The sequence below is a fragment of the Glycine max genome, chromosome 11 (genome assembly GCF_000004515.6).
Source record: "Glycine max cultivar Williams 82 chromosome 11, Glycine_max_v4.0, whole genome shotgun sequence".
NCBI classification, from domain to species: domain Eukaryota; kingdom Viridiplantae; phylum Streptophyta; class Magnoliopsida; order Fabales; family Fabaceae; genus Glycine; species Glycine max.
This window is the reverse complement of record NC_038247.2, coordinates 10,798,200-10,813,783: the sequence shown is the minus strand read 5'-3', so window position 1 is coordinate 10,813,783 and position 15,584 is coordinate 10,798,200. Positions and strand designations below refer to the sequence as shown.

The following is a 15,584-nucleotide window of genomic DNA, read 5'->3' as shown; positions in this document are numbered from 1 at the left end:
CAAGACAAAGACCATTTTATTATATATTTTTTTCTAAGTAGAAAAAAAAATAGCAAACTAAAATCTTTAGGCATATCCACGTTCAAGAAAACAATTATATTAATTATTCATAGAAAATATGCTAAAAGCATATGTGAAAAAGAATGGGCCAGCAAGTTAATGCTCTAAGCATATGCTTGGAAGATCCTCTGAATATGTCCCCACCCACGCCCTTCATACCCAAAAGGAAAAGTACCTTCCCATCCCCTTTATAATTTAGAAAACGTTCATTCCCCTGTTCTCTCTTTGAGCAAGCATCTATTCATACCCTATAATTACCTACCTAGGTGTGTTCTATTGCAATTCAATTTCAAGATGCTAATTCGGATGGCAATTGAGGCATGCAAGAGCGAGATTAACGAGGGTGAAGACGAGGATGGTGACAACATACAAGTCGTGATCAACCAATGACAAATTGCAAGTCTTTGGATATGACTTGTTTGATCATTTGGGCAACTGAAGATCCTTTGGCAGTGACACCCTTTTGGAACGAGATGACAGAGATGGTCCTTGCTCCTCTATATACATTTTATTTTCCGAAGAAAAAACGAGGTTGTTGTTGTGATTTTGAAAATGTTAATTTCATCTACATATGCAGCTCCGTACGTGAAACAATACTAAGTTGTGGACTTATATATATGGTTTCTTACTATAGATTTTAATTAAGCTTTTTTTTTTTTATACATGTGTCCTATTCTACAGCTTTTTGCAATGTTATCCTCATTTTTGCTGATTTGTTCTTTCTAAACTTTTCTTGTTTGAGTTTGTTCTGTTCTGGCATTTAGAAAGCTACCCAGAATAAATGTGATTAATTTGCGAGATATGGTATGTTCTATCTTATGCCCGTACCTCTTCTTCGGTAATAACGTGTTGCGATAATACGTGCCATTTAATTTCGTTATCATATGTTTGTCTTCGTATTTACATCGTACACTGTATAATCCCGTACTATATTCAAGGAATTTAATGCGGAGATATGAACTGTCTATGATGAAATATGCTCTATTGTATCTGCTGTTACTAGGTATGAAAAGGCAATGGAAACTTGAATAAGAAAAGGGTAATGGTAATGTTCCCGTTTTTTATATGTTTTGTGTGGGAGTAGATAATTCTACCAAGAGTTCAAAGTTGAACTTGAAACACTTCAATTCAAAGGATGGGAATTTTCGTCTTGATTTTAATGGGTATTGAGATCTTGATTTGGATTATAATTTATCTACTAAAAATAAACAAAAAATAATAAGGATTCAACCTGACCTAACATTTTCCTGGGTTAGTTCAAGCTAATCCGAAGGTTTACCATTATATTCCTAAGTGTATTCTCCACAATTTATTGAGATGAGCTAATTCAGTTTCTGTAAAAAAAAAACATTTTCCTAGGTTGATTAACTTTATTTTCCTGGGCTTGAGAACTATATAACACAATTGCAAAATCCAACTAAAGTTTTTTCATTAAAAACGATCATGATAAAAGTGAAATATCAAATGGGAGCACAACTTCTTTGAGAGGTCTGGTGCAACTTTGTTATGGGTATTACTTTGGGCACCCTCCCCAATTGTTAGTACACCTAGTAATTAATGTGAAGTGACAAAAATGTCATTCACATTAATTTTAAAAATCCAACCTTTCCTCACATAGTCCTTCTTCTATGTGAGTTCCCTATAGTGTTACTATGCCATTTTTTTCGTGGTTGTCCTCGTTTTCTCCTTCATTGCCATAAGTTGGTCCTTGCATTTTTTGTTTTTTTTTTTTTTGTACTGTCATTGTCATTGTTGTGTGTCGAAGGAGATTTGTATAAGTTATACAGATTGTCAATTTGTATGTCTTATACGGATTATCAATCTATATTAATTTTATTAATTTAAATTAATTAATTAATAATTAAATTATTTAGTTGTTATAAAATTTATTTAATAAAAAAATATTGTTGTATGTTCTTAATATGTATTTAATTAATTAATTAAAATTGTTATTTTCAGTTGGTTTGTAATAATTTTTTAATTCAATAATTTTTTTTATTGGTTTATGCAAATTAATTATTTATAACATTTTTCTTATTGGTTTTTCGAATTCAATAAATTTGAAATAGTTATTTTAAAAAATTTGTATATTGATTTAAGAATATATAAAAGTTTTTTAAAAATTAAATAATAAATTGGTAAAAATATATTTATGAAAGTGATATATTATTTGAAGAATGACATTAATTTTTATGACTATTTTAATGTGCAGTACAGTGGACTATAGTAGCTCAAGCATTATTTGTTCAAACAACTATAAATAACACAGAGCGCCTTCAATACAATCACACAATTCCGCACAACACACTTTCACAAACCAAATTCAATTTCAATGCTATGACATTCTTGGGAGAAACAAGCAGTTGGACCATTGTTAACTCGAGATTAGCCTTCATTTTTCTAAATGGATCGATCATTCACAATTAAACTCGTGTTTATTTTCGAAATCTTACTTCAATACCAATGTGAGCTCCTAATGATTGTTCTTTTGAGACACTTAAAAGTAGAATGCACAACACTTTTTAGCCAACCAATGACCAACTTGTGGATGAAATGTATTACCGACAGTCATTCATAGATGCAGGCCAATAATAATTTTTTTCAATCTCTGTAATTGAAAATGATAATGATGTTTACACAGTGTTAATGTGCAACAAGCAATACTCATGTGTTAGTTCTATAGAATTATTATGTATCATAAATAGAACACCAGATAGTATACTCAACCTACTTCAATTCACCATTACTCCTACTCATGATGCAGTCTTGTATTACAATGAGAAGTAGAACATAACACGCCAAGGTGAGTTTTTAGGTTACTCATTCACTGTAACAAACCCAGTAAGATTTAACATTCCTTCGAGATGCAGCATCGATAAATTCAAGGATGTCATCAAGCAAGTTGCACCTCTAGGGGTTTCCCCTTTGTGGAATTCACGAATCACAGGTGGTCAGACGATTGTTCTTTCGACAGCTAGGTCATGCTAAATATTTAGAAAAATTAATCGAATATGAAATAACAAAGTTAAAAAATAGTGAAGACATGCTAAAGGTGTTAGCAGAATCCAACTATTGGAAGCAATTCTGACCAATAGAAATTTTAGCTATTTTTATCAAACATATAACTCAAATGGAAGAAGACATGTCTCATGCACAATAGAAATTTTAGTTATTTTTAAAGTAAGTAAATGAATGTTCCCTAAAGACTAAACTTGTATCGATTGTATTGTAGGTGCTTGTCACTCATGTTTCACTCGACGTTCATATAATTATATATTTTACTTAAATTTCAAATGTTATATAATTATTTATGTTTTTGTGTTTAGGGTTACTAAAACCTACTTAGTCATCAGGGTCATTGAACCATAAATTGGGACTAGGGTTGTTGGACTACCACGAGCTTCCTCGCATTGAAACTTCAAGAGCTTCCTCTCCATTTATCTATTTGTCGTATGCTGCAGTTCTCTTCCACAAGGGACACAACTACACAACTCCGGTGAGGTAAGTGGCTTTCTCCCTTTTTTTGTGAAGCATTTTGATTTATGGACCACCCTTTCCGAAAGGAAAATAATGGGAATTGTATCTGAAATAGTCTTTCCAGAAAAGTGCTAAATGTAATTATGAAATGACCAATCCATAACACAAATTAGCTTTTGGGATAGTTATTTTAGAGCAAGTAAAATATGGTTTTGAACTGATTCCATAAATGTATGTATTGACTCCGGAGAACTCATATCAATCTCAAGATAAAAAAGAAAACCTAGAAGTTAAAAGTTATTAACAACAAATACATACCATTGTTAAAATAATTTTAAAAATCAACAATTGTAATAATATAAAAGAACTTCTCGATCACAATTCAACATATAAACTAATAAAGAACAAGATTTAGCAACATTACATTAAGGAAAAACAAAGAATAAATGGTTTTATCTCCCAAGTAAAAGGAAATAAATAAATGTGGATAAATGTAATTTTTCCAACAAGTAAATATGAAATTCACTACACTGGATTATTTATGTCACATGTTAGAGATTGATAACACCAAGCTATATAATCTCCAAAATTGTGATAATTTAACTAAAAATATGGATATGAGGCTTTATAAGAATCAAATCTAACTTATTTATATGATATATACATGTTTCTTTAGTTTTAATATAACATTTATGATCTTATTTTAAAATATATTTTACAACAAGACATTTGAATAAAACAAATTTATTTTTCAATAAACTTAATTATAAACTTTAACTTGATTTTTTACGTAGATCAACATGATTAACACTTTAAAAGATAAAAAATGTGAGATTTTAATAAATTTAATATATTATTAATACTAACTATGAATAATTATTTGTGATTTTTTAAATAGATCACCCTATTAGACCTAAAAGACTTTTTGAATGTTTTGGAGCATGTCTATGTTTAACTAAAAGTCTTGACATAACCTATTTTTTGAAAATGATTGGTCTAATCTGAGTCTATTTTAGGATAGGCCATAGACCTTTCCTGAGTAGTCTGACCTATCTCCACTCCTAATTAGTGGTCAAAGTAGAGGATAAAAGATTTAATTGACTTGGCAAATAGACAAAATACACTTGAATGTTTTGGTCAGACCATCTCAAATCCTAGAAAAAATCAACACTAGAACAAATTGTTTAAAATTATTTTATATAAAATAACAAAAAAAGGGTAAAATATGTTTGAAGTCCCTATAAAATTTGAAAAATATTAATTTTGTTCTCATATTTTTTTTTGTATTAATTTGGTCATTGTAAAAATAAAATATAGTTTTGCTGTTGTTTTATCTCCCTCTTAATCTCATTAGAAAGTGCGAGAAAATCGTTTAAGAAATGATAAAAAAATACAATTTGGAAGGGGGGGGGGGATAGCCTCCTAAAATTGTCTAATTCGTTTTGAGAGGTTTAGTTACTACAAATTATTTAATTAATTTGAAATCAAATTACACATACAAATCTATTAGGTAAATCGGACTATTGTCTATTAGAGTTATTGTTGAAAATCACCAAAAATGTTTTACCAAATTAATAAGAAAATCTTTATAAAGAAAAAACTAATACTTTTGATTATAATCCAAATTGGATCTAAAAAATTGTATCTTGTTAATCAATCAATCAATAAAATATTTTATTAGATATCACAAAAAGAAGATATTGCTGTAAAAAAAAAATACTGTTGACAATTTTTTTTTCCTCATAAAAACCTCTTTACTTTGAATTTTTTTATGCAAAATTTTAAAAATTATTAATATTTTCTTAATCCCAATTTTCAAACACATCTAAATAGTAACAATAATTATATTTTTTCTTTTTATTTCAATCAATCAAATTAGTACTATAGATCATAGTTGTGAAATCTAGGCTAATCATTAACTTGATCGAGGTAATGGGTTAGTGATCTAACCGATGAGTGAGTAATTGGTCTGATTTGATCTAATATATATTAAAAATTCAAAATTATATATATATATATATATATATTATAAGTATATAACTAATATTATTTGTGTAAGAAAAATTTATTTATACTAAAAAAATTTAAAATAACAATTAATAATAATGAGACATGAAAACAACATCATAAAAGTGATCAATTACTTAACTCATCCAATAATAAAATCGGTCCAACCACCGAATCTTGAATTTTACAACTATGGTATAATATTTAAGAACATTATTTTGCGAAATATCTAAAGATTTTAGCCAAAGGTAAACCGCTTGATGAAAGCGGAGGGAGGGAGTGATGTCTATTTGGGCGCGCAATGAAATCTCAAAAGCAAAAGGAGAGGGATTCCAATTTTGAGGAAAAAGACAAAAACCATCTCAACCGTCCATCTACAGGGTCCTTGATCGCCAGCTCATCAATCCGCACCTCACTCAACTCAATCGTAATAGATCGTAACCGTCTATTTTCATTTACTTCCAAAAATCAAATTTGACAGATAAAGAAGACCCACGTCATCGATCCGCGCCAAACCCCCCCTAGCCAATAAGAACACGAAAACCTTTCTCTATATTAACCATTGCTGCAAGCCCTTCTCATTCACAACTTCAATCCCTCTTTTGCTTTACCAAATTCCAATTTCCAATTCAAAACCCTAACTCCGTTCGAAGCACCAAATCGTGATGGCACCAAAGGCAGAGAAGAAGCCAGCAGAGAAGAAGCCCGCGGAGGAGAAGAAATCGACGGTGGGAGACAAGGCTCCGGCGGAGAAGAAGCCAAAGGCCGGAAAGAAGCTTCCGAAGGAGGGAGGCGCCGGCGGAGAAGGGAAGAAGAAGAAGAGAAACAAGAAGAGCGTGGAGACATACAAGATCTACATCTTCAAGGTTCTGAAGCAGGTTCACCCTGACATTGGTATCTCAAGCAAGGCCATGGGAATCATGAACAGCTTCATCAACGACATCTTCGAGAAGCTTGCCCAGGAATCTTCTAGACTTGCCCGCTACAACAAGAAACCCACCATCACTTCGAGGGAAATTCAGACCGCGGTCAGGCTTGTGCTGCCCGGTGAATTGGCCAAGCACGCCGTTTCTGAGGGTACGAAGGCTGTCACCAAGTTCACTAGCTCTTGAATTAGCTATCTTATCGCTTTCCAAAGACTCTTTTCTGTCCCAATTTGAGATTTTAATCAGTAGTAGACTTTTTTTTTTTGTTTGATAGGATTTGTAATTGAAAGAATGGTCCTGGGTTGATCCTTTTGTGTATTGAAGTGGCAAGATGTATTGATTATATAGGAACGCAGTATTGTTTAGTATTATACTTTCAAGAATCTCCAATCGGCCATTCGTTAATAATTGTTTTTTCGGATATTTGTTTGCTTGAACTTTCCAGTTAGTTATTAATAGTGTGCAAATCTTTTGAAAACTGTAACATTTATCGTATAGGAATCATTTTCCCTAATCGATTAACTAGAGTTGATATTTGTTGAAGGCGTGTGTGTGTGTCTAACAATGAAGGCGCAGTGTTGCATGCTATATTGCCAAGATTTGTCGATTCTAGGAGACCTCTTGATCGATCGTTTTGAAATCTGAATCGGATATTTCGTGTATTTTCTTACATTTGATGGATAGGTTGATTTTTTTAATAGGCGATTGATAGGTTTGTTGATTGCATTAAATTGTTTTACTATTTTTATAAAATCTTTTCAAGAGAATTTAGAGAACAAAAAGCAATTTTTAGTAGGAATTTTCGATGGCTGTGTAATCATGGCCTGAAATATTGTATCTTGTTTGTTGATGGTAACATTCAAGTAAATATATTTGTTTTTTCACAGAATTTTGAGCACATAGCCCATTCTACTCTTTAAAGTTTTGACAGGTTCAGATTTCAAAATTATATCTGATGTGTTTTAAAGAGGAGTTAATATTATATCTGGATTCTGGAGTCACTCTAATAATTTATTCATGAACTATTGGGTCTCAACTCTCAATTTGGTCTCAAATAAACAACCTTTACTTTATTAATCGATGTGAATTAATACAACTACTTTTATTGACGCCTCAAGCTTTTAATTTTTGGCATGGTATTTTTAATGGATTCCATTAGTCCTTGAAATTGTATGAACGAGACATTTTAATTCTTCAGATTTTAAAAATCTTTCATTAGTTCTTAACTTTACAAACCAGCATTCACTTTATTTCTTTTGGATGCAAAATGACAGTGAAAATGTAAGGATTAAAATGAATGACTTTTGTAAAACAGAGATTTACCAAAAGATTTTAATTTTACAGAGACTAGTCACTATAGACTAAAATTTAGTCTAAATCAGTATGTACACGTAGTCTACCCCTTTTTTCACAGCTAGATGCGCCTGCTAATAGGTTGCAAGTCAGTTTGAGAGGGCATTGCCAAGAAATCTCTGCATTAAAGGGTGTAATGTGAAGAGATTTGGACCGATTAGTGCTGCATTAGAGGGTGTAATTGCATTAAAACATACACAAACGCCAATCCATTTTTAGAAAGAACACAGTCACTTAAAACATCTAACAGTACCAATCAAACTAACAAAAGGTAACAACATTTAACAGCACACTTCACTTTCTCCCGCATTCATACCACAAATCGGATTTAATCATTGTAAGAATTTCCTTTTAATCCCTTTGATCAGAACTATATAAAGGCACAAAGTATAACCTAAGATGTTCAAAACTTGATCTACTGTTGTATATACAAAAAATCCAAATCAGAAACGTTAGTTGCAGAAAACCAGAAAATGCTTGTAACATGAACATAATGTGTCTCTAAGAAAATCTCATTAAAAAAGGGTTGTTGTCTGCCCTAAATATCAAGCTCGACTTGTATATGTCCAAAGATCGGTAACTACACCAAATACTTTCAACGTGTGAATTTGCCAAACATAAAATGCTGTCCAATTAAATTTTCCTTACATTTGAGGAATGCCCACATTGTGGCACATATAAGGTAGCATCAAATGAAGAATTGTCAAACCCAGCGATATCCTAAAGTCTTACTCTTTCTTTCGTTCTAATTAGAGGATAAAGAAAATATGGCTGAACAAGTGACAGCTGGCAACAATGCTCGTGAATTACAAAGAATAAGAGGAAGGGGGAAAATTACCTTGGGAGGTGCAGTGGATCATAAACATTGAAATAGTGATGGAGCATTGGAGCTCTCAGCTCTCTAAGTCAAGTGGCTGCTTCATTTTATGTCATGAGAGGCATTGAATGAGAGTAATTAGAGGGTAAGCACAGACAAATAATTTTATAAAATTTCAGACTCTTTGTTCCATCTCATTCTACCCAATTTGGAAGGGAAGAAAATTGAGAAAAAACAATGGTAATTGATGATATATGTATGTTCCATCATTTTTTTACCCATATCCAAACAATGAAATTTAATCTCACTACATTTCACTCCCTTCCATTCCACATCAATCAACCAATCAAAACACATCCTGAAAATAGAAAGGGAGACAATGCACAAGTTTCAAACTGCTACAGCCATCATCATTCTGCTGCCAGTAACAATTAACGGCAAAAAATCACAAGAAACAAACAGGGAAATAGCTGAGCCCCAAATTAAAGATGAATGGTCAATGATCGTATTTTAGTCTTTCAAGGACAAGGAACATCAATTTGAACTATCCACAAAATGAGAATATCTAGAAGGCCACTAAGTAGAAAATTTGTTGAACGACTAAAAGCTAAGAATATGGACTTCTAGAATCAAGGTTAGAAATTTAATATATTGCAAATGTGAACTCTTATGAATTGTTGCCACACTTGGTGGCTACCCTTTGTGTGCATAACTCACTTGAATGCGTCTGCCGTCCAGTATCTGAAACAATAAGGAACAAGATGCAAATATAACAATGTTAGATGAAATAAAAGCAAAATTTTCAGCCAAAAAACCCACATAATTTTAAGACAATGATATACAAGTGAGTTCATATTAAAAAAATTGGGAAAATAAAAAATAAAAATCTGGCCATTCATTTCTTTGAGTTGTGGTGGCAGTAGTTTCAGAAATGAAGCGAACAAATCCATACCCTCTTGATTTCCCAGTCACGTGATCACATTACTTTAGCTGCAAAAGGAAAAATAAAGAATTGGTTGCAACCATGGTTGTCAAAACCGAGAATCTACGTAGACTCATGGAAGCTCTGTAGACTTGTAAAAGTCTACTTCAAACAAAAATAGTAGTAAATTACCTATAAATATCATACCAATTCAACATTTTAACAATATTTTAAAGCACATAAATGCATAATAAAACAAACTACACCAAGTCAGAGACTAAAGAAGCTTACATGGTTCCAACAGATGCGCGCTCGAGCCTTCACTTGGAAGCAAATCACAATTGGGAGTAAAGTGAAGCAAGCAAGCCGTGCCTTGAAGTGAAGCAAACATTACCTTCACCTTCAAACAAATCACGATATGAGAGAAGATTCGCGAGTCGTGATGTTCTGGGTCTGAAAGAAATTGTGACTTCCTGAATAATTGAAGAACCAAATCGTGAATTGGGAGAGATTGGGAGATAGAGAGAGAACAGATGAAGCAAAAAGGATCAAGGTGGGTTCGTTTCAGGGTCACGCAATCAAAGACAAAATGACAACCCTAAACACCCAAATTGACCTAAGAAAAATGCACCAAACGACGTAGTTTCATGTTAATCTTTTTTCCAAGCAAACTCGTTTGACTCGGTCTAGACTCGCGAGTTAGCACGAGTTTAGTCCAAGTCTATCGAGTCCAGTCTGAGTCTGCTAAAAAATGAGTTTGAATGCGAGTTAGCCTGCGTGGACCAAGTAGATTCTTAAACTCGTAAGAGTTTATGAGTTAACTCTAGAGTTTGACAACCATGGTTGCAACATACTTATATATATAACAAATTAGGAAAGCCAAAATACAAGAAAAAGATCTTTGATTTCACCTTCAATGATTTCACTGTGTTGCCTAAAGGCATCTATGAGAATCAGTTCATTGGCGTCATAGGAAAGCCCTTTATTCCAAAAACGAAACAGTTAAAATGGAAAATAGTTAGATTAAATAACAAAACTCAAAAACTGCAATTATAGTTAGTAATTAAAAAAATTAAAGAAGTTGGAGAACACCTGCAACAAACAACTTAGTTGTTGAATGGTGGCATGTGCATAGAAATTGAGGTAAAGGGAAAAGAAGAGTGCTGCGACACACTAATGCACTGATGATACGCATAACTGTGAACTTTCAATTCATACCCGAAACACAATAAAGTGTTTTCCACACACTAGGGTAGTGGAGAATTAGAAGGACAAACCATTTTCACATACAATTCTTCTGAGCCATCCCACTCCCCATCAGTGACAACTTAAGAGTGAAACAGAGGACATTTAATTTCCTTCTTGGACTTGGAGTAGTTTGTTGGTCGTACAATGGGTTAAGTTACTTCTAATCTGATCTGCAAGTGTATTCCAGCAGCCAAAATAAATTTATCGGTCAAAAAATCAAATTTCACAGTTTGTAAGTATGGTTAATTCATCAAGTTTTTCATGACTGAATTCAAATGATAGTAAATGCAATGAATCAGTTCATCTTTAGGACTTTAGTATTTTCAGCTTGAGGTTGAGACTCTTGTAAACTAATGCTCCTATTTGAAGCCCAAGACTAAAGAAGCCAACTCTATTCAGTATTCAATAGAGCAGTAAAATGAACCAATGTGGTCAAAATGGTTAGAAGGATGAAATGAAAACAATTGTTGTCAAAGATTAAAGGCAGGAAACGCATGTCTTATTCCCAACGTCTGCACCAAGAGGAAATAAAGTATATAGTTAATGCCAAAGTTCAATGTATTGTAATGGTACACGCACACACACACACTCCTTAAACATAGGAACAAACACTATTTCAGGCCAAGAATACGCTTTCAGCTACAAGTGAAATGAAAAGCTCAAAGGAAAATTGCAATGCGAAATAATATCTAACCAACTTTTCCTCGAAACCAAATCAACAATTAGATTGCAATAACAAAATTGGATGTTAGGAGAGAGGGACCTAAACGTAGGGCGTCAAAGGAGAGAGCTGGAATGCCAAACCGACTTGGACGCGTCGAATTGAGGTCGATCCGGTGACGCAGTGAAGATGGTTGATAGATAGTTTGGGATATTTTGTTATGGGTTGAAATTGGTATCTTTAGATTTGTTCCATACTTTGGGTTTTTCTTTGTGCGTCCACTAAAATTAATGATACACCTAACTTTAAGTGAAGTAACCAAAATGTTCTTTACTTAAAATTTTAAAAACTGTCTCTCTCGCTCTCCCTCTTCCTCACGTGTTCCGCTACTGTTTCTTTTCTTCTTCTGCACTTCAGCGTTTTGCTTCCTCGCACTGTCAAGAGGCCGCTGTTCGTCCCTCCGTTCGTGCCACACCGCCAGTGAGTGCCCTTGCCGTCGACGTCAACTTCGTCATCGTCTCCACCGTAAGTCGTTCGTCTCCGCCCCTCTTGTTGTTTCGCATTTGACAGTGGATTGAAAATTTGTATAATTAATATGGATTTACAATTGTATAATATTTTAGGTATAATTTTTTATTTTTTAATTTAATATTTTATAAAATAATAAATGAATCATTTTTTTGATTAAAAATAAATTAATATTTTTGTTGTAAAAATAATTTTTTAATAAATAAATATTGTTGTATATTTTTTATGTGTTCTTATTTAATTAATTATATTTACTTTTAAGTTGGCTTTTAATAAATAATTTAAGAATTTTTTATGTAATATGAAATTATAAATAGTATTGTTATTTATTTATTATTAAAATATAAGTAATTTAATTATATTTGCTATTTAAAAAAGTTTTTTTATAAATTTGTTCATAAATTTCAAATTTTTATTAGTATATATATGACAATTTAGTTTAACAAAAAAATGTATAAATTTTTAAATTACAATTTTTTTATTGATATAGTTATATATATATATATATATATATATATATATATATATATATATTGTTAACCCATATATTAAATATTTATATAAATATTGTTTGGAAGTATAAATTTAAAATTTCTTCATTTGTTTAAAAATATTTAAAGATATTGAAATACTAATTTGTAAAAAAATGAAATAGTTATTTAATAAAAAAAATTGTAATTAGATTTTGGTCATTAATTTAAGTTTATTGGAATTAGTGATGTGAAGTGTATAAATTTGAAAAAAGATTTGTATTCATTTATGAATATATAAAAGTAATAAAAAAGTTATTTAAAAAATAATAAATTTTTTATTTATGAATTATTAGATAGTAATTTATTGAATCATTATTTGAACGATGACATTAATTGTTATTACTGTTTAAATGTGCATATTAAGGTTAGAACCAGATGATTGCGTCGGGCTTTAAACAAGGTTATAGGAGGAGTCTTAGTGATAGAAGTTAGTGGTAATGCGGAGGAAGCCCTTCAACGGTTAAGGACAACAACATATGCATGTAGACCATAGGTAGATGCACCTGTTGCTGAGGATGTTGAGCATGTGAATCATGCAGTTGAAGAGATCCATGAGCAGCCTTAGGAGTCAATTACTGATGATGTAGTTGTTGATGCCTAGGATTTTCCAAGTGGGTCTCACGATACATCAATTTTGACGAACTATGTTCATCATGTGACGGTCACAATTTGGAATATAGATGTATTTTTTTAAGTATATAACATTTTCATAACTATTTTTTATTTAAGTTGAAATGGTTTAAATATTTATTTTCAGGAACGTCCTAAGTTGAAGTTGTCCTCCCATGGAAGGAAGGTAGAGAAATTTGGAAGGTCTGCTCTAGAGACTGAAGACATAGTGGCTGCCACAAGATTAAGTTTTCAGATAGCATGTTCCTTAGACACTAGTGACAAGGGACTTATATCTATTTTGGCAGAGATGTGACATAAGGAAACTAGTAGTTTCCATCTTTCAGTAGGAGAGGTCACTATCACCGTCAATGATGTGGCATCGTTGCTACATCTGCCCATTACAGGTGTCTTCCATACCTTTGATGCTCTTCATGTAGACCAAGTCGTGGACTTGTTAGTGAAGTTGCTTAAAGTCAGTTCACAAGAAGCAAGACATGAGACATTTCAATGCCTTGAGGCATATGTTCGGCTATCCTGGCTGCGAGACATATATCGCAGCAAATGTGACGCAGCACAGTGAACTGTGGCAGCTTGAGCATATTCATCTACTAGGTTGCACACTTTTTGATAACAAGAGTACCACACGCATGCATGTGGTATTCTTGGACGCATTTTGTCACTTGACGCAGAATGGAAGCTATGCATAGGGAGCTGCTGCATTGGTGTATATATGTGACAATTTGAATGATGCGTCAAAGAGTAGCGCCAGACAACTTGCAGGATATATCACACTTTTATAGATATTTATAATTTATTTTAAATTTAATTTTTAGTTTTGTAGTTTATATTGAGTATTGTTTCGATTTTTTTGTTTTTCAAATATGTGCAGTGTTCGATCTACGAATATTTTCCTACTATTGCTTTTTGTATTGCTACTAAAGATTATCATGAGAGGAAACCACGTACTTGCTATTGGAAGTCTGGGAAGGGATTACCAATGTCGACGTATTGTAAGCAGTTGAATAGATTGATGTCCGATGTTGTGTGTTGGATCCCTTATAGTGACCACCGTATATTCAAAGAATTTGAGTTGATCTCATTATTTTGCGGACAAATCTGATGGGGTATATCTATTGTCATACATTGACTAGAAAGGGTTGTGCAACAGTTTGGTTATGTGCAAACCATTCCTCCAACCTCTACTGTCCCATTTTTATCTATAGAGGAGATTGATGATAGATAGATGTACTTCTTTGAATACCTTGCACCGGTAGGTCAGAGTTGTGTTGCTCCTAGACAATGTGCAGCATACTACATGGAGTGGTTCTATATGATATCTCATCCTTTCATGTGTTCGACATAGGTTGGGGATCCTCCTAGACATCCACCTGTGGTGCACAATGATACACTTATTGAACCAGTTCCTCCTCAGTAGCCGGTCGACGCATTGACTATGGCAGAACCACCTCCTTCTACACCTACTGATGTAGACATGCCTCGACATGCACTGGGATAATATATTTTGAGTTCTCAATGTTAGTCATTTTATGTGTCATGCATCAAATGTTTACTTTTTATCTTGTTATCAATGTCGTAGGAGGCTTCTCAAGCAATAGTAGAAAGGTTGGAACACTTGATCAACCTGAGGGTAGTTACTGAAGGAACTGAAGCATACACTGTGATCGAGGAGTGCCTTAGGATCACCAGGGGTGTGACTATGCAAGGGAATGTATATGTTCGATCGAGACGAAAGCAGTGCACGCCGAATGTATGAAGATTGTTACATTTTTTTAAGTTTTATATGAATTATATATGCAATATGATTGAACAATGTCTATTATTTAGTATTATTTGATAAGCTTTTTATTTATTTTCGTTTTTGTAGTATGTGAATATTAAATTATTGACCTAAGTAGATTATTATGTTAAACCTTAAACCAAATTATTTAATCCCTCAACCCTTAATACATAATTCATCAACACTAAAACCCAAATTATTTGATAAGCATGATTCCTCTAACACCTTTTCAAATTTTGACGTACACAATTTTTGAGATAAATCTATATTATTTGAATCTTTTGTCCTCATCCTAAATCTGATCCCCGAAGAAGAAAGGAGAGGTTGGCAAAAAGATGAGGTCCCTCACTCTTCTCTTTCAAAATTCAAAACCTAATCCCACCTGTAAAAAAAACATTTGTTCTTTTCTCTTAAATTAATTTTTTTTAATAACTCCCTTTCATCTTCCTCATCCACACTCATGAGCTCTAGCACCTCCCCTCTCCAAATCTCATGGTTGTTGTAGTGTTTCAAGCAACGTTTCAGATTTCAAACTTCTACATGCAAGGAGGCCGGGGGCACACACGGAGCTGTTATTTAGATATGATAAGTTCAAATCTTCTTCCCTTAGGCGTTGATTTTGGGAGATCTTGTTTTAAAAAA

General features: G+C 32.8%; 1 protein-coding gene and 2 long non-coding RNA genes across 5 annotated transcripts; 2 read left to right on the top strand and 1 right to left on the bottom strand.

Annotated features, from left to right (window-relative positions):
* Positions 1-308: 308 nt before the first annotated feature.
* On the top strand, positions 309-860 carry LOC100526977 (uncharacterized). The gene has a single exon (NR_157268.1). It is a non-coding gene; the product is annotated as an uncharacterized lncRNA (long non-coding RNA).
* Positions 861-6,124: 5,264 nt separating this feature from the next.
* LOC100305866 (histone superfamily protein) lies at positions 6,125-6,989 on the top strand. Its single transcript, NM_001250963.2, has one exon. It carries the CDS (start codon positions 6,210-6,212, stop codon positions 6,654-6,656), a length of 447 nt encoding a protein of 148 aa, NP_001237892.1. The 5' UTR covers positions 6,125-6,209; the 3' UTR covers positions 6,657-6,989.
* Positions 6,990-7,788: 799 nt separating this feature from the next.
* On the bottom strand, positions 7,789-12,059 carry LOC121173031 (uncharacterized). Of its 3 annotated transcripts, none has more exons than XR_005887145.1 (7): positions 11,574-12,036; positions 10,655-10,980; positions 10,474-10,542; positions 9,854-10,035; positions 9,593-9,630; positions 8,662-9,381; positions 7,789-7,986 (listed from the first exon to the last, which is right to left on the bottom strand). It is a non-coding gene; the product is annotated as an uncharacterized lncRNA (long non-coding RNA). The 3 variants fall into 3 exon arrangements; XR_005887143.1 differs by having other exon boundaries at positions 7,789-7,942; XR_005887144.1 differs by having other exon boundaries at positions 7,789-9,381; positions 11,574-12,059.
* Positions 12,060-15,584: the final 3,525 nt, after the last annotated feature.

What these genes read in the sequence shown, in the direction of transcription:
- LOC100305866 (NM_001250963.2), top strand. Translation starts at nt 6,210, where the DNA reads ATGGCACCAAAGGCAGAGAAGAAGCCAGCAGAGAAGAAGCCCGCGGAG.